The sequence below is a fragment of the Aythya marila genome (genome assembly GCF_965140915.1).
Source record: "Aythya marila genome assembly, chromosome: 5".
NCBI lineage: Eukaryota > Metazoa > Chordata > Aves > Anseriformes > Anatidae > Aythya > Aythya marila.
Window position 1 is genome coordinate 43933451 of NC_139046.1, and position 18085 is coordinate 43951535.

General features: G+C 38.8%; 1 protein-coding gene across 6 annotated transcripts in view; it reads left to right on the plus strand.

Annotated features, from left to right (window-relative positions):
* NUBPL (NUBP iron-sulfur cluster assembly factor, mitochondrial) overlaps nucleotides 1–18085 on the plus strand; it is a 91525-nt gene that overhangs the window by 26704 nt on the left and 46736 nt on the right. For 3 of the 6 annotated variants that reach the window (XM_082761978.1, XM_082761979.1, XM_082761980.1), the window contains 2 exons: nucleotides 4499–4538; nucleotides 4626–4716. In XM_082761978.1, the coding sequence (XP_082618104.1) occupies nucleotides 4499–4538; nucleotides 4626–4716 (131 nt within the window). Of the gene's footprint in view, nucleotides 1–4498; nucleotides 4539–4625; nucleotides 4717–18085 lie in introns of those variants that run through there. The other 3 variants (XM_082761981.1, XM_082761982.1, XM_082761983.1) reach the window with 2 other exon arrangements.

The window sequence follows — 18085 nt, forward strand, 5'->3', positions numbered from 1 at the left end:
AACCTACTGAAGTTATCTACTTTTTTATTTTTTATTTTTATTTTCTCTTGTTTGTTAGAAATCTGTGTTCAACCCTGCCTTGTCTGGAGCCTTCCAGTCCTTCACTGGAACTTGGATCCTCCCATTAGAGGCTTCTGATCTTGAGAGCTGACTGTCAAACTAGACTGCAAATAACGTCCTTATACTTCTGCATAGCAACAGCCATATGAAAATTACTGTTTGCTCTGATTAACAGAAAGTTTTGTGTAAGTTGGAGCCCTAACTTAGATTGATAGAATATTCCGTAGTCACTGCAGCATGAAATTGTATACAATTGAAAAGCAGATGATGCAAAAAGTTGTTCAGATTTTACAAGTGACCATGCTGAAAATCTGTTTCAGCTTGTCTATATGTATGGCACGTTAATTGAGTTTGTCTCAGATGATTTTGTTTAATGTACTGGAATCCACAGCATATTCTGCACTGTCTTATTCATTCTCTGACTAGCGTGGTGGCAAAGTGCTTTGTCGTGCCATACATCTTCTGTGTTTGAGGCAGTGAGACATGGCTGAGATGTGAGGAGGAGTAAAAATGGCAATTTGTCATGAAAATCTCAGCTAATGATGAGCTGTATAAACAGCAGCAGAACCTTTAGCTTTGTTGTGCGCTGTGAAGAAGTACCAGCTTGCTGAAACTTCAATAATTGTATGCCGAGGAGTTGCTGCATGGATTTTTATTTTAATAAAATACAATGGAAGATGAAGGAATACTTAAAGTTATGAGCTATTTAGAAATAGAAATATACTTTTAAATATATTTCTAAAGCTGCTGTTTTAATGCTTAAATGTGAGATGTTAAAATGCCATTCAGAGACTGAGGTATTACAGACAAGATGTGTGATTTCTTTTCCTACTTCTTTCTGTTGTATACCGATTACGCCTAGGTTAGCTGCTTTTATTTTAATTCTTTCAGTTTCAAGGGAAAATAAGCAACATCAGCAATAAAACTGAATGTTTATCAGTTGTCATTACATGCTTTCTAACATTGGAGATTAGTGGAACCATGGCTCTATGCTGCCTTTGGGAAGGATGCAGCACAGGTCTCCAAATCTGCAGGAATCTTGAATAATCTGTAGCACAGATTTCACAATCTCTCATCCATAAAATGAGATACTACCTCCCTACATGGATGTTACAGAAATAACATCCATGTAATAGGCTGCCTTTATTTTTCTTAAGCAGTGTGATGCCTCTTAATGAGGTATAGTGTAACATCAAAACCTTCTGGAATAATGGTCTATACTTGCCTGATGAGATGAGACTGAAAGGAAGCTTCTGCTTGCTCTAGTGCTTCAGTCAACAGATTTGAAACAAAACCAACAGTTGAAATGTCCATGCCTGTAGGCCTCATAGCTATGTACTTTGATGGTAACCACAGGTTAGCACAGCACAAACGGCTATGTCAGGCTTTCTAGAGAAAAAGAACTCAGTTCCTTAGGGTGATCTGCATGGCTTGGCATTTGGGGAAAAAAAAATAATTCAAACCCCAAAGCATACCTCTTACCAAATGCAGAAGATCCATCCTAATGCCTTCAACATCATTCTTCCCCCAGGGAGTAACAGCCCAGTCCTCAGACCAATCCTAGAACACTTTTAATCAGCCATCTGCTGAACTGCTCTAATGAGCTTGCACACGTTTGCTTTTTCCAGTGCCCTACCAGAAAAGGCATTTTATTGGTAGTTTGTTGGTGCTCTATTGATCTTATTGATCTGGGTTTGCACATTGACTGAAAACAAAGAACCCTTTAATTTAGAGCCATTGAGCTTGCTTACAGTTTGCAAACAAGGAAACTGATCTTTTAACACAGATGGCATAGTAGGGCTGTGTCTATTACAATTTTAAGAAATTAGATTTATTTTATTTTCTCTTGGTTTTCTGAAGCTGTATAGTAGGCATCTCATCTGATAACAGAGAAGGAAGTGTTAACTGTACTCTGAAAGAAATAGGAAATAGAGATGTTACTGAGAACTCATTTCGCTTAATCTTCTTTACATGTTATGCTTTAGAAAATCTTTGTGAGACCCAGGGTGAAGGAGGAAGAATGCCTGTTGCTTTTGATGAGACAAGGGTGATTACCAGAGCCCACTGAAGCACTTTAGGTTTCAGATAGTCGTAAGAATGCTTTTTAGCAGTAGGCAGGCAGTGGGGTGCTTTGCGGTATTTTGTATTACTTTGAGAATATGCAGAATGTTATAGCCAGAATATACAGCAGGTTGGGAATTGTTCTTGTGCAGTATGTAAACTTGATTAAGTTTTGCTCTTCTGAGCAGTTTATAGCCCTTGGTATTAACCAAGATATAAGATCCAGTTTTGATAAAAATGAATCTCTACTGTTGAGAAGTAAACAATGCATGCGTTTTAGCAACAGAGATTCCTTTGCTTACTCTGTAAATCAGTGTTTGTGTACCCACAGCAACTCTCCTGTTACCCACTGAGGAGAAGGATGAAGCTGTGTCTGTTGTGTGAGGCTAGTGTGTTGCACCTGTGCTATGTACAGCAGAAACTGTGCAGGTAGTGGATCTGAGATTGTCTCAGATGTTTGACTGACATATTAAAGCACCTGGATTGAACTGAGAAGTTGCATGATATTTTGGTGAAGTTTCTTATGTTTTCAGACGTTCTGCAGCTTTTCCTTTCTTATCTTCCAGTTCCTCATCCTCACATGCTGAGCAGTCAAGAATTGGTTCTCCCTCATCCTTTTTTTTTAAATTGTTCCTATTTAATGGTAAAGATGAAGCAGACCTTGATGCTGCAATAATATATACTGTTGCCGATGCTTTTTTACAACCTTTTTGTAGGTAAATATGAAAGCAATCTTTTTTCTCAAGACTGTTAACAGGATTGTAATTTGTGGCAGTATGTATGTTTACAAGGACACCAAAGCAGTGCATAAAGGAGTCTCTAGGCTCAAGTTCAAATGTCATCAACATCTTCATAGCCAAGCAATCTTGCAGCGGGAAGAAGTAAGCCTGAGTACTAGAAATATGGGTAGACAGTATAATGCTACCAAAACTCAGCCCTGACTGCAAACTGAACAGAACTACACAAGTGTATTGAGCTAGCTCAGTGAATCAGTCCAAGCCCTTCTCTTCTTGAGTAACAGCACAGTAGTCATGCAAGTGATTTGTTTAGTTTGTTTTTGTCTTTTTGATTTGTAAACCAAAATACTGTGAATACAAAAACCATACCTAATTTATTTTTGACCATATTTCTACAGAATTACATGGCTTGATTGCCTGCTTACTTTTCATTGCTTGAAAGCTTTCATCTGTATGTTTTAGCTGTTTAATTTGAATGCTCCTGGGTGTTGCTTTGTCTGAATTTGGAGTTCAGCTTTGAATGCACAGCATTTTACCCACATTGTTTTGATTTTGCTATATATATATTTACTTTAGATGCATCAAAGGTTTCTGTCAAAATATGTATTGTAATATAATTTTTATGGCTTACTGTTCTTGCAGTTTTCTGCTAGTTCCTGCCTGTACATGCTCTTAAAATAAACTGGATAGGCTCAAATAAAATTCATTTTGTTCTTCTATGTGTGTGTCTGAGCACGTGTGCCATTTTGAGTTAAGGTGGGAATTGAGATGGCAGAGAGTATAAAGAAAGAGGAGGTTTTGGCTTTTGGAGAGTTTTGCTCTGTATGCACTGATGTTACCTTTTTATTTGTTTACTTTCTGCTGCCTCACCACCTTGCCAGCAGAACAACTGCAATATTTCTCCACTTATCTTCTTGACACAGGAAAGCATAGGAGTATGGAACATGACAAGGACATAACTTTTGTAATGTCCAAATAAACATATATTGTTCCTACAGAAATGTTTCTAAGTCCTGCAGACTTCCTCTAGGACTTCTTATCTAGAGCTGTTACCAGCATGTAGTGGTGGCTTTATTTTGTACCTCTCACCTGGGGTTCAAAGCAAACAGTAGAAAGAGGAATAAGAGGAATTCCCTGAAATGTGGTGTTTTAAAGGGAATGGTCCTCTGATTTGTAAGATTAATTGGTAGCGCAGTTAATAAATAAATAAAATCTCAGAGCTTTTTAGGACTTTGCTTTTGTTTTGATAAAAATGACTCAGCAGTTATCTAAGTATTGCAGAAGTAGAAGGTGGACAAATAGGTGATCTGTGCCTTGTAGCCAAGGGGATTTTTTATAAGCTGGTGAAGTCTGGGTTTCAGCAGCACAGAGTGATAATATGGGCAAATACACAGTTATTCTGGCAAGACCTCAGTGATCCCAGTTGTTGCAAACTAAGACAAAGTGGAGCTAGGGTCTCAGGTAGAATAGACAAAGGTATACACGTATGTAAACTGAAGGAATGAGAGGGGGGAAATAAACAAATACTGCTGGGAGGGAGGGAAAACTGCTCTGAAAAGGAAACCATTGTCTAAACTTATTTCTTCTTCAAAAAAACAAAAACACCCTTCCAAAAAAAAACTTGTTTGCTTTTGTTTTAGAAAATCTAATGAGGCCCCTTAAGAACTATGGAATCGCATGGTGAGCATGTTTCAATTCAAATCAAGTTTCTTTACAGATATACTTGGTATCGTGCTGGAAAGCTAACCTTGTGCTGTGTTGTTTCAGCATGTCCATGGGCTTCTTGATAGACGAGACCGCCCCGGTTGTGTGGAGAGGACTCATGGTCATGTCGGCTGTTGAGAAATTGTTGAGACAAGTAAGGATTTATATCTAACTGATACGTGATTAACCATAACATTGTTTCAAAGTAGCAGTGAAAATTTTTGTGTCTTGATCTTTTATATGGACTTGTGTTGCTATCAGACTTCTGAAACATGTTTTGTGCACTAAGGAATCATTTTCTCGGTGTCAGTAATTTAATAGAAAGGTTTTCACTGGAGAACCAAATGGCACAAATCTTCCTGTGGACACTTGACAAGAGTCATGGACCTAACTGCCATTTGTGGCCTTGCTTACTTAATGAAAGCTTCACAGCAGGCAAACTGCAAGCAATATGCATTTGAAACAATAATCCCTGGAGCTTATCTCAAATGAACTAATAAGATTGGTGGTACAGAACTCATACAATGTTGTCACTGGTCTTTTGATTTGCAATTTTCTGGCCTTTTGGAACTGATGTTTGTAAAGAAAAGTAGAAAAAAATGTTTGTTTTTTTTTTTTTTTTAATTTTACTTCCTGTGCATTTCAAGTATTTATTACAACTTATGATCATGACTTCCACTTATGTTCAGTTACCTTATGACCATTCTGAGAATAAGAGAATTTTATTTTCTTTCCAGGTAAGAGAAAAAGTTGAAGCTTACTGTGTTTATCTATTCTCTTTATGTAGTCATTGTTCTGTGTGTTTGATGAGTGGATCACCACGTTTTAATGCATTTTTGTGTATTTTTAAAGAATATTTTGCAAATGTCTAAGAATTTGAATGTATAGGTGTCTGTGCTTATCTACAGCTGCATTCCTGTATGTGCTTGTTTATTCAGCAGCACTAAGCATTCTTGGATGGCATTTGACAGGTACATGAAAATCATGAAATACTATCCCTGCGTAATGCAGATAAATCGTTGGTTAATAAAACTGCTGGCATATGGAAGCCGGGCAGCTTCTTTATTTCTTGACAGATCGTTTTTTCCTTCTTCGTGCGAGTAGATCTGTGAAGTGCTAATGAGACAAACAGCTGAAAAAATGCATTAAGTGCATTAAAGTTCTGTGTTTAAACTTGGACGTGACCCATATTGTTCATGGCTGACATCTATTCCAGAGATCTGATGTATACAGCTTGGAGATCACTAGGTTTTTGTATGTGTTCTGTAAATACTTCCAAAACTTATGCTCCCTTAATGACTGAGAAGGAGGTGTGTTTGTTTGGTTTTTTTTCTTCCTTTTCCCTAGCCTGTTTCCAGTGAATTCTTCTCTGTTTCTAACAGACTTTAGAATAGTGGCAAATGTTGCTCTAGTCAGAAAGGACACGTGTGCCAAAATTTAAGGGAGAACCTCTTTGTCTAGACTTGACATTTAAAACTAAGAGGTATCCATGCCAATTGCTGTGGAAGGCTGTTCTGCCCTCTTCGTGTGTCACATTGTGTTGGCCCGGCTGACAAAGACTAGAGCCTAAAACCTCAAAGACAGAGCTGAAGTTAGCACCTGCTGCATTCAAATACTCAGCCCTGGGAGACTGAAGCCTTTTGGCAGGCACTGCAGTGCTACTACTTCAGTCGGAGGTATCCCCAGATGGGAAGCGTGTGCCAGCTTCCTCATGGAGGGTGTTGATGGTGCTGTGTAATGAGCTCACTGCTCCCTAGCAGCCAGTGAAGTGGTTACGTGCTGCCCGACTGCAACAGGAACAAGGCAGAGAGTCCATTAATGCTCAGGGCATCAGTGATTTCGCTGACAATGGAACCTACCTTCTGAAAGAGGAAGACCTAATAGCTACATTTCTTCTCTCCTGCAGCATCTTTGCCTCTATTTGATGACCAGGGTTTGCTTAAATCTGCGCTGGAAAGAGTTGTTTGCGTCTTCTCCCAAGAAGAAAGAAACTCCTAGCTGACAAGAAAAAACAGTGGGTTCTTTCAGATGAACAGGTGGTCTTTAGAAAACGTCTGACAAATTATCCAGACTTACACATGCTGCTTTGGTTTTAAAAACTGTAATATCTCCCTTCTGACACAGCTAACCCATGCTTGAGATTGACTAGTAACGAATGTCAGAGCCTAGGACAACTGAATGAGAGAGGACCACAGCATGTGATAAATATCATTCTGTTTGTGTTGAAAATGGTTTTGTGATCTCTTGGGTCTTCTGAAACTGTTTCCTCTTTTCTCTTTATCTGCTCTGGTTGTTTGGCTATTACCAATTGTTTGATAGGATAAAATTGCTTGCAAGAATAAAATGATTCTGCTTCTAAATTTCTAAGGCAGTGTTCTTAAGAAATAGCTGCTTTACCTCTATAGCTACATGTAAACTATCTAAATTAGCTCCCTAATCTAGATTTATAGTCTATAACTTTAATGTAAGGACATTTGTGCACTCAGAGAAGCTAACAAATATTAAGTTCTTAAAATAATTAAGTCAGCCAGGTAGAAAACACCTGATGGAACTGATTGTGTCAGAAGTTCCCAGGCTTTCACATGAAAAACACTGTTAGTATTTCATAGTGGTGTTTACTGTTAGGTCTTAGTGGCTTTATTGTGTATGTTGTTCTAAGAGGTTTTGTATTTGCTCTGTAAATAAGTGTGTTTTTTTTTTATTTCTTTACAAAAGAACCAGTTTTTCAGAGTTGTTCATGCTTCAAATACTCCAGTAAAACACTGGAGGGTCTAGTTTCCCAACTTATTAATGTTGACTTGTTGACTCATTAACTTGTTAACTCTTAATCAGTCTGTGCCTGTAATTAGTATTTAAACGCTTCTTTTACTCTTGCAGTTTATCAAATCTCAGGAATTGTTTGTCTGGAAAATACATTTTGTTAAATGTATACACTCTGTGGCTCCTTGTGCACTTTGTGCAGGTAGGATATCCTACTCAAGTATTGAAAGAGCTTTGCAAACATCACTTTTCATAATACATCTATAGTTTTGTTCCTCTCATTCACCTTGCCTAATTCATCCTTGGTGGATGAATGGCTTTTCAGTGCTGCTCCCTTTCAGTTAAACATCTCTAGTTTACATGCATTGAAATTACAGTGGCCAGTTGTCATGGGCCATATGATCTGAGGTTTAGTTGTGGCTGAGAAATGACTTTTGTTAACATAATGAGATGTACGTTAGGCCTGTTTACGTTGCAGAATGATCATTCCTCTTATCCAGACTTTACTCATTTCCCAGCAACAGTTGTTTTCATATAAAAACTCATCCACCTTTGTTAACACTTCCTTTGAATTTTGGTAGCCTATAGGTGAGGTAGAACAGAGTATTTTTTGGTTTACTTAAAATTTTGAAAGGATAGTTCTGAAATCTTTTCTGTAAAAACACCATTAAAGCCCATGCAGAGAAGTTTTGATAGTTCTCCATTGTCATCTGTGGCACTGGGCTTTTCCTATTTGCTTTCCACTTAACATACACTTCAGAAGCTGCCTTCTCTTCTTTATAGTTCCGTTCAGTGCTCACTTCTTTACTGTTTGTGTCTCCTGACCCAGTGCTATGATTCAGACTAAGAGTTCCTCAAAATGCATTGTCTTGGTGTATTTGCTGTGGAAATGAGTCCTGGTGAACCTTAGGCTAAATATAGTAAAGATTCTGATTTTTTTAAATTATTTTTCTATGAATGTTACCTAAAATCTGTGCCTGAATAGTGATGTTGCTGAGAAGCTTTGAAGTAAATGTCAAATAGACAGCTGAGAACCTTGGAAGAGCACCTATAAGAAAAAGGGGTGGGAGGGTGGGGGAAGGCAAGCAAAACTTTCTGTAGTCTGGTTTAAACTGCTACTGCAACAAGGATTTTATGTGGTCATTACCGCTGTATTATAGATGCTGTACTGTAAGTTTTCTAACACCATTTCCACTTCTGTCTGTTGTGGTTTAACCCAGCAGGCAACCAAGTACCACACTGCCACTTGCTTGCTCTCCCCAGGTGAGATGGAGAGAACTGAAAAGATAAAGGTGTGAGAACTCATGGGCTGAGATAATGACAGCTCACTAGGTAAGGCAAAAGCCATGCATGCAAACAAGGCAAAACAAGGAATTCATTCATTGCCTCCTGTTGGCAAGCAGGTGTTCAGCCACTTCTAGGAAAGCAGGACTTGTCACACAACGATTGCTTGGGAAGATTAATGTCATCACTTTGAATGTCCGCCTTTCCTCCTCCTCTCCCCCAGCTGTTATTGCTGATCATGATGCCCCGTGGTATGGGACATCCATTTGGTTGCTCTCGTCAGCTGTCCTGGCAGTGTCCCCTCTGAGCCTCTGGTGTGCCCCCAGCCTCCTCGCTGGCAGGGCAGCATAAGGAGCAGAAGAGTCCTTGGCTCTGTGTAAGCACTGCTCTGCGACAGCTAAAACACTGCTGTGTTATCGCCACTATTTTCATCAAAAATCCCAAACCCAGCATCATCCAAGTCTCTACGAATAAAGTTAGCTCTAACTCAACTAAAACCATAACACAGCCTGAGAACATCTTGACAGTTCACCAGCAAAGGAGCAAATAGAAGAGTGTAGATATGATTCTGAACTAATCTAGGCTCCGCAAAGTTGGTTGCTGTACATCCTAGAATATATTGTGGCAATTGTTTTGCCAAAAGGCTGGCACAAGGGAAGTGGCATTGCATTTGACCACCAGTTTAATAGTTACTGTAGTCACAGCAGTAATACAAGTGAAGGGGATTTTTTTGTTTACAGTATATAAATTTTAATGTAAAGGACAGTACATGCTGGTTGCTCACATCCTAACAGATGTGGAATAACAATTCATCAGGTTGAAATACAAGTACAGAGTGGACTACAGGTATAAAGTACATATTTCAGCATGTAGTGTTCTCCTATATTTATCAATAAAATTGTGTCACTATGAGAAGCACACAATAGGGATTATAGGTGTGAGCAGTTCTGTTAAGTGCAACCAGTCCACTTGGAACTAGCCCAAAGAAGCTGCTCTCTTTTCAAGGCAGGGATCTCTGGTTGATTAACATCCTTAACAGGATTTCTTACATTGACATGGCATTTTAACCTATGTTTTGCAGACTAGCCAGATCTTACCTGGCAAGACTCCTGTATTTCTTCCTTATCCTGCTCCTCTGGAGCAGCAAGAACATCTTGTGTATTGGCAGCCTCCTTGGTATAGTATGGTTAAAAATCTAACATTCAGAACTGCTGAAGGTGTTGTGAGCTGTAAATGTTCCTTAAATGTGCCTGAGAAGGGTGAACACATTTTTCCTAGAAAGACAACAAAGTTCTCTGGAGTGGCTTAATGCTAAATTTATCTAATCTCCATTTCTTCCTTGCTCCTTTTAGCAACAGTTTAGTGCCTTTGTTTTACAAGAGGTACATTTTGAAAGAAAATTAAATGAACTTTCACTGGAAGGGATATAATTGGAACGGAAATAATACAGAGAAGCTAGTAGAAAGCAAATGATATAAGCCTTCTAATGCAGAGCACTTGCACATGAACAAAAGGAAATGGGACCTTGCACTTTGAAGCATGGACAGACTTTATCCCCTAAAAATGTGTTGAAAGAACATAAATTCAGCAAAGGAAATTACCAAATGATTTTTTTTTTAACCTAAAGCAGGTTAGAGCTGTAGCTTTAAGATTCATTCTCGTCCTTTAAAAAAAACTTGAACTCAGTTTATGTGATAATTATAGTTGTATGTTCTGGCTGGAGGTGGAGGTTTTGTGTGCCACTTTCCTTTTGAAGTTCCTCTCTACTAAGTGCAGAGCTGATTTGAAATCAGCACTTAACAGAGGTAATGGTGGTAGTATTTTTATAGCATTGTGTGTGTGTGTGTATATGTATATGCATCTGGAACTTTTTTTTTGTAGCATAATGCTTAATGTCTTCTGCAGATACATGCACAATTGCTTAACACCTGATCGTACATGCTACCTTACTTGCGTCTTCTGCAAAGAGCCATCAAAGTGGTAAGGGGTCTGAAGCATGTAATAAGAGATACCGTAAATACTGGATATATTTGATTTTGAGAAAGTTAAGAGGACATCTGAGCTGTTGTCTTTAGCTACCTAACTGATATATACAGAGAAGATGGAGGTAGTTGCTTCCTGTATGTGCAAAGTGAAGATTTCCTAGAGAGATTACAGATTCTCTTTTGGAAGATACTCAGAACTCAGTTGGACAAGGTTCTGAGCAGCCTGTTCCCAGTTGGTCCTGCTCTGTGCAGAACGATGAACCAGAAAACATCTTGAGGTCCATTCCAACCTAAATTGTTCTGTGAATCTATGATTAATTCTGAAGTAGACGTCCTGCTGCTTATTTGACTAGCAGCATATATAATTTATCTGCAGCTCAGAGAAGAGAAGAAGGTTATGCCTTTGAAAGAGAAGACTGAATGCTTTAGCCAGTGATCAAAACCTAAAATGGAATGCAGGTGTCTCTCTTGTGTGAGTGTCCTAATCACAAAGCTAAACAGACATGCTTGCAAGACATCTTGTGTCTTGCTCAAATGAATATATAATTAAGTCTTTCAGTCAAACGAGCAAGTTTCAATATAATGAATGAGAGCATATTTTCCACAGTAGCACTTAAAGCCATTTGGCCACTTGACAGGTGCTACATCAGATCCCCATAGGCAGAGACAATATATTCAAACCCAAATAATCTTTGTCTTGAATGAGCATTCTAAATATGAACTAGGAAAAAAAAGTTTAATCACTTATATGGTAATATCATTGGGGGCTTGCTGTAGGTTGAAATTATTAGTAGCGTGGTGGGGAAAAAATGTCTTTTTCGGATAAAATTAGTGAGAGTATGGGTGGATGAGAGGGATTCAGCAGAGAATGACACGTCTTGGGTCAGGAGAAAGGCAACAATAACAAGTTGATGGCTCTGATTTTTTGCAGCTATATTTCAAATGAATTGAAAGGATCCCCAGAATAGTAGTAGTGAGTCAATGATGAAAATTATTCTTATTGTAAATGTAAAGAGCAACTGGAGGGAAAAAAAAAAAAAAAGCACTGCAGTAAAGCAAGAAGCAAAAAGATATTTTTGGATTGTGGTTTTTAACACTCTTTGGTTTTGGAAGGGCATTCCGTCAAGAGATTTCCCTTGAAGACATTTAACTTCCATTACGGTGGTAGATTCTAGAGACGGGAAAAGGTTGAGGTGCTGCGGTGGGGAATTGTAGCAGGGGTGATCGGGAGGTTCAGTAGTGATCAGTAGTAATCATATTCTTGCCTTATAATATACATTTAACAGTCTGTACGGTTGTCTTTATCAATAGATGTGCATGAACTGTATGCTAAAGGCAGATAATTAATATTTTTCTCTGTATTTTGTTTCTGCAGCATTTTGCAGTTGAATATTTCAAAACAATTCAGTGTCGAAATTAGTAAAAATTTTCATTTATCTGGTCTGCAAATAATTGAGAAACTGAAGCATATAGTCTGTAGCAGGCTATTTACAGTTTATGTTTCAAAAAGCTAAACAAAGCTGTGTTTATATTATGAGCTACTAAGATGTGTTTATATTCTGCAGTGCATAATTTTAAAATATGGTAGTCTCACCAGGTGTCACTACATGTAAAAAAAAAAAAATGTTGCCAGCATTTTAACGTTTTTTTTTTTTTTTTAAGTATGTCTTCTCTTCTAATTTTCTATTTTGGGTTATCTTAGCCTGAGGTGAGCATAGAGATTGTTAGGCCAGGCCAGAGGCTGTTATTTTGTGATTTTGGGGGGGGCGGGAGGGAGGGTTAAAAAAGTTGAGATACCACTGTTCTTCAGAGCATGAAGAATGGTTGCATCTTGAGGCAGTTCAGTTGCTTTTCTGTTTTTATTTTTGTGATCCAAAGTACAAAAAGATCCAGACACTTCTTCATTATATAGAGGATCATTGTATCAATGTATTTGTTTTATTTAGAAAGGTCGAGATCTGCCATTGAGATACATTGAAAAGGGGAGCAGAACTCAGTAGTAGCAGTGACCAAACTTTGCAGTAAGGTCTGCTTTGAAATACTCCTAAGGGTGCACGTAATTGGCCTGTATCTGCAGCTGGCAGGCAACAGACGGTAACTGAATGCATGTGAGATTTTTCCTTAAGTGTTTCATGAGCTTTCATTTAAAAGCAGGGAAGGTCAAGAGGCACATGCCTTATCACCAAATGTAAGGAACCTGTTTGGGGGTAGGATAAGATGCCCTCTCATACCTTATAAAGGAGTTTTGGGAGGTGGGGAAGCCTATCCTGATTTTAGTTCAATTCATTTTGCTGTGACTAAAGGACAAATAGCCTAACTTCTTCTCATCCAAAGCCCACTGAAATCAGTGGGCTTGAAACTGATTTCTATGAGCTTTAGTTTGGGGCATTGATGTTTAGAAAAGCCCGTTAGAAGAATTCTTTGTGTAATCATAGCAAATTTGCTAAAATACTAATAATGGTCTTGAAGGGCCCTGTATATTCAGAGAGAACTGCCTAAACCAGTCCCAAGAAGTGTGTGCATATTGCAAGGGCAGTGCAATACTTCCTGGAGATGAGAAGCTAAACACAGACTGAGGGATGTCCTGCAGCCCATGCAGTGGAAGACAGCAGAACGTCCCTCCTGCCACCCCCAGTCCTCTGAGGTCCTCACACCCAGAGCATTCCTGCTGCCACCCTGTGCCGTATCCCTTTGCCTCCAGTGCTCCTTTGTGTTTTGGGAAAGGTGTGATTGAACGAATATAGGCTTGATTCTTTTGTTCCAGCTGAAGCTACAAAACCCGTTTTGTTGCTTTTCTTCCCTTAATGAAGGAAGTAGGATCTATACAGATCCCTGTTGCTTTATTGGCTTGCGTTAGCAGTTGATATGAAAAAGGATTATAGTCTGTGAAAGGAATTGACAATCATAAAAAGAAGTGTTAGAAAAGCCAGAAGAAAACAAAAACATTAGCCAGCAACATAGTGCTGAACTGGAAGCATTTGCAGTAAATGTATTTTAACTGTCTTTGAGGATTAAAAAAAAAAACAAAAAAACAACTGAGTGAGAATGTATTTACAGCAAACATTTCTTGGCCTGGCTCCTCAGCTGTCATGGTTATGACTGTGCAGCTACTGCTGCTGTGGGAACGGGCTGTGAGAGTGTTTTCTTTGCTCTGCTTCCAGTAGTCTCATCTCCAGCACAGATTACACAGGTATGCATGTGTCTGCCCTCCTTTGCATAAAATAAAACAAATGCAAAACACACAACTGTGTTTCTGGGTTTGACTAGACAGGAAGAAACGGCAGAGCTCATGGTTGTTCAAAATGGCTGCCTTAGGGCTAGAACTGGTGTACCTATGTATATATGTATGTAATTCCTTCAGCTTTAAAAGAAACTGTCATGAGGTTTAAGAGTTGGCATCATCTGTCTGTAGCAAAGTTCGGAACATTGTGTCCAAAATGGCATCCAGCTTTGTTCTGTGAGAGAAGAGGCGGCGATGTAAGGATGTTCTCAAGTGTTTGCTAAACTGGAGTACTGGTGGTAGAAGAACTGGGAAAAAAGAAAAGAAAATAAATCATTACTCAAAATTTCCAGAATTGATGTGACACTTCTCAAAATATTGAGTGTTGTAGGTAGCTATTGCCACTCTATCACCTTCTTTTCCAATGATAAGGAAGTCTTTTCTTTCCGGCCGTAGTTCAAATGAAAAAGGGACATGGGTATTGCTCTGCTGAACGTTGCAGGTAGGTAGGTGCCCTGCCTGCCAGAATGGAATTGGAAAGTCAAAGCCTAGAAGAAAGCCCTCCCAGTGTTGCTGAGAGGTTACTTCAGACTTTTTGCCACTGCCTCAATAAAATAGGTACAGTATCTTTAAAGTGCTGAAGTTTAGAGCTTGATGGGGAGTAAGTGAAATTTAATGGTGCAAGTCAAATTCGTAGGGTCACGGGCTGGAAATGAGCAATCCTGAAATTGCCGAGCAAGAATGCTATTAGGAAAAGCCTATGGGATGTGTCTCACTTTGTTTCTGTCCTGGATTTCAGCACGTAATTGTAGCCTGGATTAGACAGCTCTGTGGAGCTGAGATTTAGAGCCAAAACTGAGTATCTTCTGTAAGGTGCCAAGACCTTTCTCTTGGTTTAACTTGACAGGCTTATTCTATGTTCAGAATAATAGCCTGGGAAGGGAGTCATTCAGCCAGGACAAGAGAGCTGTGAGTTCAGTTTCTTTCTCAGTTTTACATTTAAACCTGTATTTCCCATTTCCCAAGAGGGTGCCATGAAGCTGCATAAAGCAGTCAAAACCTTCTGCTATACCATTTACTCTACGAACAGGGATGTGCAATTTCTGGGACCAAAACTAGCAGCATAGCCAGCGCTATGCAGGAAATTGTTAGTCCAATGTTTCAGCTTTCCAGGTGAATTCTTCAGCTACCAAGTTTATATAAAGGGTTATGTTTGCTTGTGTGACTCCTGTGTTCCTTGTACACTAGCTGAAATAAATGACACCTGCTTGAGAAAATGAAACTCATATCTTCCACTTCTTGTATGGGTTCTCTCATGCAGCTAATTACGATATCAAAAGCCACAATTACAGCAGCAGAACCACAGGCTTCTGGCATGTGCGTTCACTTTAAAACGGCTGTGAGTGCTCAGCTTTGTGTTGAATTCGGTGTTATCACTGACAGGTGCATTTTGAGCATGCCTGCTAGATTGGTCCTGTAAGACTTGATTCTTACTCACAAAGGTATGTGTAATTAATGGACCCCAAATGGTCTTCTGGTTGACACTTAAAATTGTAGAATCATAGAATTATTTATGTTGGAAAAGACCTCTAAGATCGTCTAGTCCAACCTTTAACCTAGCACTGCCAAGTCCACTGTTAAACCATATTACTAAGCTCTATATCTACATGTTTTCTGAAGACCTCCAGGGATGTTGACTCAACTACTTCCCTGGGCAGCCTAGTCCAATACTTCACAACCCTTTTGATGAAGAATTTTTTCTTTTTCCTAGTATCCAATCAGAATCTTCCATGGTGCACCTTAAGGCCTTTTCCTCTTGTCTTATCACTTAGTGCACAGCGGGATTTTGATATTTGCAGCAAAAGAATTTTCACTATCTGTGCGTTTTGTGATGAAAATGTGTAGTTTTGTCTCAAGCATCCAGGTTACTGTGGGTTACAGGCACCTGACTTTCACCTAATTCATAGCTTATGAGTTGCTGCGAATCAGATGAGTTACTTTTGAGGTGGTTTTGGGTGCTGCTGCCTTAATGCTTGGGTCCAATATGTTGTCCTTGCACCACTAAAATTGTGCTGCAGAAGTAAGTTGAAATAATTATGGATGAAGGGCAGACAGTGTTTGTGCCTCAGCTGGCTCTCCTCAATGCTCCTGGCAAATATTAGCTATGACAGGAAAGGTAAAGAAATTCTGAAGTACAGAGATCATTATCATAATTATCAGAAATGACACAATCAAAGTTCCACACTCCTTTTACAAACTTCCTTTCCTAGGGCTGCAGTTCAAATTACAGCTAAAATACTTGGACATTGATATTTTCTACTAGCAAGCGATGCTTTGCCTGAGGACAGCAATAAATTTTTAGCGGTGATTGCCAAATTATCTTTTGATTATTAGCAAGCTGTTTTGTCAGTTTGGACTTTGTTGTGCCAAGTCAAGTAAAGAGCCTCCTGACACCTGGCAGTAAATAACACACCACACATGCACACAAATTGAGGAGATGCATGCGGGTGTAAAAGAGGAAGGAGTCAGTCTGTCCGCTGCGGTGCTTCCTTCTGCTGGAGCTGCGTTCACTTCTTGAGCAGTCAAAATCTTTAGGAGAGGTTTTAGGTTTGCTTCTGAACGTGTATGTGGAACTTGCCAAGGCTGCTTCTTAGACGTGTTTTTTTTTTTCATTTTTAGACATTTTTCATATTTCTGTTCAAAAGTGGACTCTTCCCCATCATAGCAACACTATTACATTGTTCAGCATTAGTCACTCAATTTCACTTAGCAAATGAAATATCAATGTCACTCTATACACAAGTCTTAATTTGATATCAGTATAGTTTTTTTAATATTTTAAATTACACATTTTTTTTAAATGAACTGACTTGCAGTGTGACCATTGAAAACTGAGACACTGATCCCTTCACTCACAACATCCTCCCATATCTCTTTTGCTCCCAGAAAATAGCTGTGGATACCCAAGAATGGCAGCAGTTTTTGTACCTATGTTCTTTGGAGAAACTGACCATTTCTCACATGCTAAATGATTGACACAAATATGAAATAAATGTGCTGAAGGCACCAGAGATTAATGCCTTTTTTATCCCTGACCAAAAAAACCCAGTGCTTCTCTGTACTATTTATGAAGTTCCAATAGATGGTTCTGCTTTTACACTGCTTTAGTCTATCAACAGTGTCTTTCAAAAGAAAAAATTGTTATTAGCAGAATGATGCCTTTCATGTACACTTCTTTCACTGTGTAGTTAGTGGGTGCCCATTTTAAGTATGTTTTTTTGCTAGGTATAAACAGTTTTCTCTGTGTATCAACGATGAAGTAAGAATTGTAGCCAAACGCCAGGATAAAAATGAAAATATGAAACCTGTCCTGTTCTTGGCAGTAATCACTGAATGTCCCTAAAATTCAAGGTTTCAGCACCTTCAGCAAAGTAGTTTAATTAGTTTTAGAATACAAGTAACACTTTTAATTTATTGTTGCAGATTTATAACTGAGGGCACCAGTGAATGCAAAAGCTTGGTTCTGCAAGCATAGCAATTATTTTGGCAATCTTTATACAATGCTGTCATATATTTGTTGTCTAATCCATAGTAAATGCTTTTGCTACTCTAACAGTAAGACATTCAGCACATCTTTAATTGTGGGAATGTTGTGCGTGCAATTGCAAAAGTGTGTAATTCTTAAATTGATTTTTGTTTTTACATACTGTCTGTATTTTAACGTGCTTTCTGTGTTTCGCTCTCTGGAAGAACAGTCCATATATAGTTGTTCTTGTTCCTTTGCAGCCAACGTAAAGCCAGTTCTTTTAACAGAAAACTTGTATCTATCAGCTTCAGAGTCTACAGATAGTCCCTGGTCAAGAGTTCCAGTGAATCAGTTCTGCTTCCTCTTGCACGTGCTCTCACTTGCACTCCTCTTTCACTCTCTCTCATCTTCTGGAGTCTTGCTGTGGAAGCGAAGGATACTATATATTATGCGGCCTTGTTGTGACATCTTGTTTCTTGTTGGATATATTCATTATTGTGCTCCAGGTAACTCAAGCGGACTCTCCAATGCTGGTTTCATTAGCAAGGGCAGACTATTTTGAATTCAGTGACTGTGGAGGATATGCATCTTAATTTTAAGTACATCAGGTTTGGACAATGGGGTTTTATCAGTGTTGGTGGAAAACAGATTATTGTAAAATACATGTATATAACATTTTATTATTGGAAAATTAATGTTTCACGTTAAGGCTACTTACTCTGAGATTGGATAACATCTCACCAGACAG